General features: G+C 61.5%; 3 protein-coding genes across 6 annotated transcripts; 1 reads left to right on the forward strand and 2 right to left on the reverse strand.

Moving 5' to 3' along the window:
- Window positions 1-2: 2 nt before the first annotated feature.
- Window positions 3-1,157, reverse strand: SPRN (shadow of prion protein). The gene is made up of 2 exons (XM_069018870.1): window positions 1,067-1,157; window positions 3-683 (listed from the first exon to the last, which is right to left on the reverse strand). The coding sequence occupies exon 2, from the start codon at window positions 674-676 to the stop codon at window positions 266-268; it is 411 nt and encodes a 136-aa protein (XP_068874971.1). The 5' UTR covers window positions 677-683; window positions 1,067-1,157; the 3' UTR covers window positions 3-265.
- A 319-nt stretch (window positions 1,158-1,476) lies between these two features.
- Window positions 1,477-3,759, forward strand: ECHS1 (enoyl-CoA hydratase, short chain 1). The gene is made up of 8 exons (XM_069018875.1): window positions 1,477-1,594; window positions 2,295-2,492; window positions 2,564-2,691; window positions 2,772-2,871; window positions 2,967-3,071; window positions 3,149-3,268; window positions 3,356-3,423; window positions 3,508-3,759. Exons 1-8 carry the CDS (start codon window positions 1,477-1,479, stop codon window positions 3,571-3,573), a joined length of 903 nt encoding a protein of 300 aa, XP_068874976.1. The 3' UTR covers window positions 3,574-3,759.
- A 103-nt stretch (window positions 3,760-3,862) lies between these two features.
- Window positions 3,863-10,170, reverse strand: ZNF511 (zinc finger protein 511). 4 transcript variants are annotated; one of them, XR_011151590.1, is made up of 8 exons: window positions 10,003-10,170; window positions 9,788-9,861; window positions 8,794-8,995; window positions 8,577-8,701; window positions 8,060-8,245; window positions 7,444-7,515; window positions 5,308-5,797; window positions 5,105-5,184 (listed from the first exon to the last, which is right to left on the reverse strand). XR_011151590.1 is itself a non-coding variant. In XM_069018877.1 (7 exons), the coding sequence occupies exons 1-6, from the start codon at window positions 10,168-10,170 to the stop codon at window positions 7,446-7,448; spliced, it is 825 nt and encodes a 274-aa protein (XP_068874978.1). In that variant the 3' UTR covers window positions 5,177-5,797; window positions 7,444-7,445. The 4 variants fall into 4 exon arrangements, 3 of the variants coding, with proteins under 3 accessions (XP_068874980.1, XP_068874978.1, XP_068874977.1); XM_069018877.1 differs by having other exon boundaries at window positions 5,177-5,797; XM_069018876.1 differs by lacking the exons at window positions 5,105-5,184; window positions 5,308-5,797 and having other exon boundaries at window positions 6,921-7,515.
- Window positions 10,171-10,204: the final 34 nt, after the last annotated feature.

The following is a 10,204-nucleotide window of genomic DNA, read 5'->3' on the forward strand; positions in this document are numbered from 1 at the left end:
TGCCGCCTCCTCGGCCTCCAGACGCGGCGAGGCCACGGACAGGGGCGCGGTGCAGAGGGGTGCCCGTCAGAGCCGGCGGGGCCTGGCTCGGTGTGGAGGGGTGGTGGTGGAGGGTCTTCCGCGGGGGTCCTGCCCCGCCGGCGGTGGGTGGCCATTGCCCCGGGAGCCGCTGCTCGCCCGGGGCGTGGGGCTCAGCCCCGGGGGGGGCGGCCGGTCCTCGCGGCATCGTGGGTGCACCGGGCACAGTCAGGTCCCCCGAAATCCATCAGCGGCGGAGGAGGGCAGCCAGCGGGCAGAGCCAGGGCAGGGCCCGGCCCGACGGGGTCCCGGCCGGCGCGGCGGAGGTCCAGGCGCTGGCGGCCGCCGTCCAGTTGCCGTCGCGGTACTCGGCGCCGTCTCCCGCTTGCAGCTCTCCGGACAGCCGGGCCCGGCGCAGGGCCGCCCCCGCCGCCACGCCGGCCGCCGCTCCCGCCGCCGCCGCCCCCGCCACGCGCAGGGCCGCCCCGGCAGAGCCGTACCGGGGCACGGCCGCCCTCGGCCGGCTGCGGGCCGCCCCCCGCGCCGCGCCGCGGGCCGCCCCCCGGGCGCCGCCGCGCCCACCCTTGCCGGCCACCGTGTCGCAGAAGGTGGCGGCCAGCAGCACCAGCGCCCAGCACGCCGCCGCGCTCCGCCGCATCCCGCACCTGCCGCAGGAAGGGAGAGCCCCGCCGCTCAGCCGCGCCCGGCCGCGGGCGGGGGGACCGCGCACCGACGTGTCCCGCTTGCGCGTGTGCTGGGGCCGCGCAGGCGTGTGTCACCGCACACGCAGCAGCCCGCGCGTTGCATAAACGCGCTCCCCCCACCCCTGTGGATGATGCTCTCGCACACGCACGCTCCCGCACGCCCCTGTGGATGATGCTCCCGCACACACTCGCACACGCGCGCTCCGCAGAATCCTGTGGGTGATGCTCCCGCACGCCCCTGTGGATGAGGCTCCCGCACACGCTCGCACCCGCGCGTTCCCCTTCCTTCGCACACACCCGGCCGCGGGGCACACTCGCACCCCCTCCCCTCCCGCGGGGCTCACCGGGCCCGGGGATGCCGCCGGCTCGTTCCGCTCCTCTCCGCTCCTCCCTGGCCGCGCTCCCGCTGCCGCGCTCCCGCCGCGCCCCCCGCACTCCCCCCCACTCCCCGCGCGGGGGGCGGCGGGGGAATCCCCCCTCCTTTCCCCTTCCCCTTCCCCTCCCGTTCCCCGCGGCGCCTCTGAACAGCCCAGATCCCGCCGGCCCGGCCCGGCCCCGCCCGCGCCCCGCGGCGCAGCACGGCGGGACCCCCGTTCGGGGCGGGGGTTCGGACCCGCGCCCCCTCCCACGGCCCGGGGGTCCCGGCCCCGCCCCCGGGCCCGCCTCGGCCCAATGGGGAGGGCGCGCGGCGGGGCGGGGCCGCCCGCACCAATGGGCGGCGGCGGGAGGGGCGGGGCCCGCGCCGCGCTCCGCCATGGCCGCCCCGCTGCGCGCGCTCCTCCGCCCCGCCGCCGCCGCCGCCGCCGCGCTGCCCCGAGCGCGCCTCCCGCCGCCGCTCCGCGCCCCCCGCGGCGCGCGGGGCTGCAGCGCCGGTGAGCACCGGGGGGGCACGGGGGGGGGTGGGCTTGGCCCCGCCCGGCGCTCAGCGCCGGGCACCGCGTCCGTGCTCTGGGCACGGTCGTATACTCGGGCGGGCGTGTGCCCAGGGACCTGCACGTGGTCCCTGGGCTGCGCACCAGGCCATGGCACCGGGCACCGCGTCCCTGCTCCACATACGGTCCCAGCGCCGCGCACGGAGTCCCTGGGCTATGCACCAGGGCCACGGCACCGGGCACCGGAACCCAGCACAAGGTATGGTCCCAGCACCGGGCATGTGCCCAGCGAGTTCCACGTGGTTCCTGAGCTGCGCACGAGAGTCCATCACCGGGCACCGGAGCCTGTGCCATGTGTGGGCAGTGGCACCGCATACCAGGGCACCGGCACTGCGGCCCAGCACCGGGCACCGGGGTCCCTGGTCCGCCAGATCCCAGCACCGGGTGCCTGGACCACGCACAGTGTCCCAGCAGCACAGGGTGGTCGTGGGGCTGCATCTTCGCGGGCCAGGGTGGCACCGGGAGCTCCTTTGAGCCAAGCCCCCGCTGACGTCCCGCCGGCTCCCGGTGACCGCTGGCATCAAGGTCGCCTTTAAATAGCACGCAGTGACGGTGGCCAGGTGTTGCCGAGGGTGTCCGGGGGTGTGCCCCGTGCCCGGCAGCCGATGAGCTAATGGGCCGGTGCTGGTGCGGCGGGCAGGGGCTGCATTCCAGTACCTGCTGGTACAGAAGACGGGGGCACAGAAGAACGTGGGGCTGATCCAGCTGAACCGGCCGCAGGCGCTCAATGCGCTCTGCGAGGGGCTCATGGCGGAGCTGCGGCGGGCACTGGAGGCCATGGAGAGTGACCCGGAGGTGGGAGCCATCGTCCTCACCGGCAGCCAGAAAGCCTTCGCAGGTAGGACGGGGGCCTCTCCTCCCCCCAAAGCTTTGGAGGGGATTGGTGTCCCACTGCACTTCCCTTTGCAGCTGGCGCGGACATCAAGGAGATGCAGAATAAAACCTTCCAGGAGTGCTACAACAGCGGCTTCCTTGCCGGGTGGGACAAGGTCTCCATTGTCCGCAAACCCATCATTGCTGCCGTCAATGGCTATGCTGTGAGTGTCCCCCACGTCTCCCTGCACCCCCTGCCCCCACCCTGGCACCCCCTGACCCATCTCTGCCTCCCCTGTCCCAGCTGGGAGGCGGGTGCGAGCTGGCCATGATGTGCGACATCATCTACGCCGGGGAGAAGGCACAGTTCGGGCAACCCGAAATCCTGCTGGGAACCATCCCAGGTGAGCAGGAGGCACTGCCAGGGGCTGCCATCCCGGCTGGGGTGGGGACACCCAGGTATCCCTCTCTGAACCTTTCCCTTCCCTAAATGCCCCAGGTGCTGGCGGGACACAGAGGCTGACCAGGGCAGTGGGGAAGTCGCTGGCAATGGAGATGGTCCTCACCGGGGACCGGATTTCGGCAAAGGAGGCAAAGGAGGCAGGTAGGGGCATGGGACAGCCCTGGCACCACAGGGGTCTGGCGAGGAGCCATCCCCCCACTTCCCACTGCCCATCCTAGGTCTGGTCAGCAAGGTCTACCCTGTGGAGAAGCTGCTGGATGCAGCCATTGCCTGCGCTGAGAAGATCGCCAGCAACTCCAAGCTGGTGGCTGCCATGGCAAAGGAGTCAGTCAATGCTGGTAGGGGCTGGGGGCCAACTGGGAACCCCCTTGGGTGGACTGTGAGGCCAGGCAGAGGGGTCTCCCCAACTTCTCCCTTGCTTTCAGCCTTTGAAACTACACTGACGGAGGGGAACAGGACAGAGAAGCGCCTCTTTTATGCCACCTTTGCCACCGTGAGTAGGGGGATCAGCCCCATGGCATGAGGGACAACAGGGCTGCTGCAGCCCCCCCAAACCTCACCTCTCTGCTTGTCCCAGAGCGACCGCAAGGAGGGGATGACGGCGTTCGTGGAGAAGCGCAAGGCCAACTTCACCGACAGCTGAGCCCGGGAGGTGCAGGTCCCTGGGGTGGTGCAGGTCCCCACGGCCACCTGCAGCCCGTCCACCCCCTGCCTTACCCCGCAGAGGGGACCGGGACCCGTCGGTGAGCGATACTTGCTCGGGGTGACAGCCAGCAGTGGGGACCACCTCTGCCTTCGCTATTAAAGGGTTTCCTAGGTGCTGCCGGGAGATGGGGCGTCCTTGCTGCGAGGTCCCGCCTTAGCTGGGAAATGTTGGGGTTCACTGAGACCACCCATGCTCCGTCACGCTGCTCTCCGACTCTGGGCTGGGCAAAAGCAGCCTTGTGGAGCACAGGTCCGCGTGTCCCCTAGGAAGGGGACAGTCTGTGGCACCAATGCACTGAGTTTGCCTGGCCTCAGCCTCACTTGGGCTGAACTGAGGCTGGGATGATGGGCTGAGTCTCCTGTCCCAGGGAATCATCCTCAACCTGCCTGGCATCTTGGAGTAATCCTCAGGGGGGTCCTGCAGGTTTGGAGGCCCTGCACTTAGCAGCAGGTTTCTGGCAGCAATGAGGGCCCGTCAGGATGTGGAGAGGGGAGTGGGTTTATTGGTGAGGCTCAAGGCTGGGTAGGGAGGGGCAAATTCCCCCAGGAAGCCCCAGGGGTGGCTCCCACCCCTCATTTCACGGCCTGGGCACATCTCCCTTCAGCTGTGGTAGATGTGGTCGCGGTCCTCCTCTGGCCCGTTCTGCACCTCCAGGGACAGCATCCGGGGTGGCCTGTAGGTGTCAGCCTCCCTGGCATCATCCTGGGGGTGGTAGAGGTGGTCACGATCTTCCTCGGGGCCATTCTGCACCTCCAGGGACGGCATCCAGAATGGCACACGGGCATTTGCCTCCCTGGCATCATCTTGGGGGTGGTGGAGGTGGTCACGATCCTCTTTTGGTCCTGCCTGGACTTGGGGTGGGCCCCTCTGAGCCCAGGCACTGCTGGAGAAGACCTTTATACCTGGTTCACCCTCCTCCGGTGTCCCAATGGCTCCTACACCCAGGATGCTGGAAGAGGGGAGCAAAATCAGCAAGGAAAGGTTGCCAAATACCACCCAGAATTTCCCAGGGGAATCCCACCCCACTGGAGTGCAGGGACCCTGGGGAGATTCCCCACACCCCAGGAAGCAGCAGTTGGGATCTCAGGGAGCAAAGGGGCCAATTTAACTATTTGTTCCACAGAAGGGATAGAGAAATCAGCTGGAGTTTGATGCCCAGGGATTTTGGATAATTTGAGGGAAGGGGAGAGGAGATGGAGCTGGGAGCTCCTTAATTTTGGGGGGCACAAAGCAACAAGGGGAATTCATTTCCCCGTGAAACACTTCCCATTTTGGGGTGTTGCTTTACTGTTTTTTACGAGCCAGATGCGAGCGCCTCTTACATTTCCTCAGCCAAATCCTGCTCCATGGCCAGGTCCTTCCACCTGGAGCTGCTTAGAGCCTGTGGGGAGACAAGGGGTGCTGCTGGTCACACTTGGGTCCTCTCATCAGAGGGGGCAGCAGGAGGGCAGGTTGAGGAGGGGGCTCACCTGGGTGCTGCCGGGGGCCAGCAGGAGGAGGGCAGTGCCCAGCAGGACAGTGGCGCTGCAGAGCCCCATGGCCCTTGGGCTGGAGAAGAGATGGCAGAGACATGGTGGCACAATGAGCCGTTCCTGTGCCCACAGTTTGTCCCTGACCCCCAGCACCCACCCTGCCCACCCCTCGTGCCCACCAGAGCTGGCAGGGACCTACCTGTCCATGGCTGCCTCTTGCCACACCTGCCCTGCACTTTGCCCGGCCCCGTGGCAGCCCGGCCCACGCGTCCCTGGTGGCACTGGGTGGATCCAGGTCCCGGTGCAGCCCATCCCACGCGTCCCTCGGGCCCTGGGTGGATGCAGGTCCTGCTGCTCAGGGTGATGGCACATTGCCATGCACTCATGGGTTCCCCAGGGCAGGCAGGTCGGTGTCCTGCTGACCCACAGTCTCGGGAAAGGGGATGCGCTCCTGACACTGCTCCCCAAAAGCTCCAGCAGCTTCTGCGAGGGTGGGGAGTCCCAGATGTCGTAGAAAAGGTGGAGCTACTCCCTCTTTCCTGGGCAGGGGCTGCACTCTGCCTTCTCTGCTGTCTCATTCCTGCTGTGGGGTCAAGGCGCTCCTGGCTCAACTGTGACCCTTCCCTTTGTTCTCCTCCACGTCTGGCATCGTGGGATCCACCTCTGTCACATGGATGCCTTCACCTCTCCTGCAACAGGAGTGACACGGGTGATTTGGGGACTTTCAGTGTCCCCACTACTTCCCAATACATTGCTTTTCCCCTGGAGATCTGAAGGCCTGTGTGAACCCAAAGCCTCTCCCTGCCGTATGTCATGGGTTACCCTGTTTCTGTGTGTGGATCATGGCAGAGAGTGTTAAGAAAAAGGGCAAATTCAAGTTTGGACTTGAAATAAGGATTTTTGACAGCCACTGTCCATCTGGGAGATACTTTGTTGCCCATGGAGTCTGGGAAAAGCTGGTGGTCCAGAAGAGAGCCAGTCACGAGCCCTGACGCTGTAACGTAACTTCAATTTGTTTCCCAGTTGCAAGGGCAGGCACTCAGGGACCCTGGACTCTGGGGAAAGGGAATTCCCAGGTCACAACTGGTGGACCTGAACACATAAGGGAGAGCAGACTGGGCTGCTGCCTGACCTTTGTACCATCACATGCCAAAGCCCGCAGGCATCTCCAGCACCATGGGGCCCGCTTCCTATTCCCAGGTATGCCAGTGCAGGGAAAAAGCCTCATCGGGGGCTTTAGTGTTGGGAAGTGATTTTTGGTCCCCGCTGAGAGATGACTCTGGGCAGATGTGGGATCCTGGCTGTGGGGGTTGCCTGCTGGAGACAGCACTCTCCAGAGCCCATGGAGCAGGGATTAGGGCTGGACAAGCTGGCTGAGTTTTAAACAAGAGTGAAGCTTTTTAAAAGTCACCGGGAAATCTCCTATATCTCCGTAAACATCATTCCCTGCTCCCATTTGCAAGGATTTTTCAAAGCCCCTTTGATCCTCTATTCCTCACAGAGAGGGGGAAGGGAAAATCTGCTATTGTAGGTCCTAAGCTTCTTGGATGAACATTGTTCCAGAAACCTCTTTTTTTCCTCTTGTGCACAATTTTTGAGTGTCAGGGTTCACCAGGACCCCAAGGCCACTGGCTCAGTGATTCCAGTTTTTCCCAGGAGGATGAGATTACAAAGGAAGGGAAAGGCAACAAGGAGAACAACCTCCATCCCCACCTGATTCGGGCAGCATTTGCAGCAAAGGGAGGGAGGTTCATTCCACACATCTGACTCTGCCTGGGCTTCAAAACAGCACTTAAATTCTCTGCAGAGCAATTCTGTAAAAATTCCTTTTATTCTTTCACCTGGTTCGAAGTCACTTTATTTTAGCCCCCTGTGGAAATGCTCCTCCTGGCCCAGAAAAACCTTTCAGAGCAGGTGCTGGGGTGCAGAGGGGACATCAGCCAGATGGAGAAAGCCAGAACTAAGGACCAATGGGTATTTTTCCCCCCATTTTCTTTTCCCAAGTGATTCCAGCATCCATACAGTCATGTTGTCATCTCATAACTTCTTGAATCTATTTTTTTCCCCAAGAGGCAAAAAATAAAACACCCAATCCTATGCAGTCTCAGCTGCAGGACAGTCTCCTTAACACTTCACCACACATTCTGGGTTCCCCTTCCTAAAATTTTGGGGATTCTTAACTCAGCTGGTACCGGTTCTGTTTGACATCAGGAACCCATGCCCAAATGCTGGCAGAGCTTTAAGTGGTTTGGGTGGTTTATTCCATGGAGTGGGAAGTATCCCTGGTGGCACTGGCTCCACGCCTGCTCATCTTGCACAAATCTGCTGCACTGACCTTCAGACTTTCTTCCTTGGTCCTTTAAATCCTCGGGTGGCACCTTGTCCAAAGCAAATTGTGGATGGGATCCTGGAAAGGGAGACAGGCTTTAATCCATGTTAACAGCCCACCCCTCACAGGCTCACTGGGATGTTTTATGCTCTGTGTGGCAGTTTAATCTCCCAGAGGTTAAGCTTCCAGAGGGAAGAGCAAGGTATGGGAGGAGCAGGACCTGTAAATCACCAAATAATTTAAGAAATGGGTGAAATACTGGTTGGATTTCCTGTGTATTTTGCACATTCCCATTCTGGAGGCCTCTCCCCTCTTTACAGCCAGGTGTTAAGTGTTACCACCTGGGCAGTTGCAGTGGTTGATTATGAGGAGCAGGAGAGCAGAAGCAGCATCCTGCAATGCTCTGGGAAGAGATCAGGTGGGTAGACCAACACAGCTTCCACGGCACACCCACGTTCTGCCCTTCCTTACACTTTGCTCTTTCAAAAAATGGCTTTGGAAGCACACATGGGATTCCTGGCTGCTTTGTCTTCAGCACAGGAACACCCCAAGTGATGCTGCACAGCACTGATCAGATGGAGCGGTCCCAGCCCCTTGTGCCCGTGGAGGCCAAGGTACACACCTGGATTTGTAGAGCCATTTCTCCGGCAGCGAGGGGCCAGGGCTGGCTGCAGGCTGAGAGATCTCCATGTTCTCCTCAGGCCCTGTTTCCGTGGGATTCACTTGGAATTGCTCTGCCATCTCCACGCTCACATCCATGGGCACGCTGGCGCCCTGCTCTGCAGGAGAGCTCATGTGCTTGGAGCCACTGCAGAGACAAAATTTTACATCTTGGCTCAGCAGCTGCCACGTGAGCCCAGAACCAAGGAAATCAAAGGTACTTCATGAGGAAACAAGTCCAACTGGGATGGATTCCTTCCCAATATCCCATCTATCCCTGCTCTCTGGCAGTGGGAAGCCATTCCCCCTTGTCCTGGCACTCCGTCCCTTGTAAAGAGTCTCTCTCCATCCTTCTTGTCGGCCCCTTCAGGCACTGGAAGGCCACAACTGGGTGACCCCAGAGCTTCTCTTCTCCAGGCTGAACAATCCCAATTCCCTCATGCTTTCCTTGCAGGATGGGAGGAAAGTTCTGCAGTTACCTTTTCACCTTCTTGGGCCTGTCAAAGCGAAAGTCAGCAGGATAAAGGTGCACGGTCACCAAGTGATCCTTCCTGTCCTTGCTGCTCTTGAACTTCTCCGTGCAGCCTTCCACCAGACACTGGTACTGAAAGGCAGGGAGGAGAAAGAAAAAAAGACATCACTGGAAAAAACAAGTGCACACCAACCACGAGGCAAGGGCTGGGCATGGCAGCTCACCATATTTTGCTTCTCAGCCATTATCTGGAAGAGGGAGTCGTGCCACTCCAAGATGTGGATATCCAAGAGATTCCCCGAGGGAAAGGAGCGCTTGCAGAAGGAGCAGACATTCCTGTGCAGGGTGTTGTAGTGGTGCTCGTAGCTCTCCAGCGTGTCAAACACCTGGCTGCACCCGGAGATGTGGCAGCTGAACTCAGACACCCTGTGGGGAAATCAGGACATCCACGCCTTAAGCTAAATTAGAGCCTTAATTTCAGCTGCAAATGTCCCCTCTAGATGACTTTATCACAGAATCCCAGGATGGTTTGGGTTGGATGGGACCACAAAGCTCATCTGATTCCAACCCCCTGCCATGGGCAGGGACACCTTCCACTAGACCCACACCTGCAGCCACAGTACTTGTGGCATTTTTTTGTGACTAATACTTAAAATTAAATGCCAGGTGCAATGGAATGAAGATCATTATGGTGCTGTCAATTGGAAACTTACTTGCCATCGGAAACTTATTGGCCATTATGGCTTCAGGATCATCTAGATCATCCTCCTGTTAAATAGTGCTTTGAAGAAGAATAAACAAGCAGTAAGGTAATAAATCAGCCGTTTGACCTAAAAGTTGCAGTTGTGGATGACAACACTGTGCCAATGCTTTTTTAAGCAGCATCCACAGGTGAACCTCACACAACACTCAAAAGTACTTCCTGGATTTTAAACACAAGAGCAAAACCAAGATTCTCCCCCAGGCAGAGCCTTCCCGGTTGGAGCTGTGGCAGCTGCAGCAGCCCAGAGAAGCTGGGGCTGCCCCAGCCCTGGCAGTGTCCAAGGCCAGGTCGGACGGGGCTTGGAGCAACCTGGAATAGCAGATGTCCCTGCCCATGGCAGGGGGGTGGAATGACATGATCTTTAAGGACCCTTCCAACCCAAACCATTCCTCGATTCCATGACAGACGGACTCAGAGCTCGCCCGCAGCTATGGCGACGAGACTGCCTCACTTACTTGGGTCTCTCGGCCACCTCCTCGAGGCTGGTGAGGACGCCCTGCAGGTAGAGGTGCCTGTGCACGTCCCCATCCTAGAGAGGAGCAGAGAGCGGCTGTGGGCGGGCGGGCAGAGCTGCATAACACAGCGCAAACCCTTCTGCTCCGGGGGAAGCCGCGCTGGGAGCAGCCCCCACACAGCCCCGAGGGGCTCGCCGGGCGCGGGGCCGCCTCACCTCGAAGAGCGGGTGTTGGGGGCCGAGGCGGAGGCGGCGGGGGGCGAAGGTGAAGGGCGGCGTGGGCTGAGGGCGCTGGGAGGGGTGCTGGGATGGGGGATCCTGAAGGGGATCCTGAGGGAGCCCCTCACGGAGCAGGAGGTGAAGCCGCGGCGGCAGCGGCAGCATCGCGCGGGAGCGGGGGCACTGCGCATGCGCGGGG

This window comes from Aphelocoma coerulescens, chromosome 6 (genome assembly GCF_041296385.1).
Source record: "Aphelocoma coerulescens isolate FSJ_1873_10779 chromosome 6, UR_Acoe_1.0, whole genome shotgun sequence".
NCBI classification, from domain to species: domain Eukaryota; kingdom Metazoa; phylum Chordata; class Aves; order Passeriformes; family Corvidae; genus Aphelocoma; species Aphelocoma coerulescens.

Coding starts and splice junctions, on each gene's coding strand:
- ECHS1 (XM_069018875.1), top strand. CDS start 1,477: ATGGCCGCCCCGCTGCGCGCGCTCCTCCGCCCCGCCGCCGCCGCCGCC. Junction 1,595..2,294: donor CGCGCGGGGCTGCAGCGCCG/GTGAGCACCGGG, acceptor TGCGGCGGGCAG/GGGCTGCATTCCAGTACCTG. Junction 2,692..2,771: donor CTGCCGTCAATGGCTATGCT/GTGAGTGTCCCC, acceptor CCCCTGTCCCAG/CTGGGAGGCGGGTGCGAGCT.
- ZNF511 (XM_069018877.1), bottom strand. CDS start 10,170: ATGCTGCCGCTGCCGCCGCGGCTTCACCTCCTGCTCCGTGAGGGGCTC. Junction 8,996..9,787: donor GAGGTGGCCGAGAGACCCAA/GTAAGTGAGGCA, acceptor ATTTCCCCACAG/GGTGTCTGAGTTCAGCTGCC. Junction 8,246..8,576: donor AGGCCCAAGAAGGTGAAAAG/GTAACTGCAGAA, acceptor TTGTCTCTGCAG/TGGCTCCAAGCACATGAGCT.
- SPRN (XM_069018870.1), bottom strand. CDS start 676: ATGCGGCGGAGCGCGGCGGCGTGCTGGGCGCTGGTGCTGCTGGCCGCC.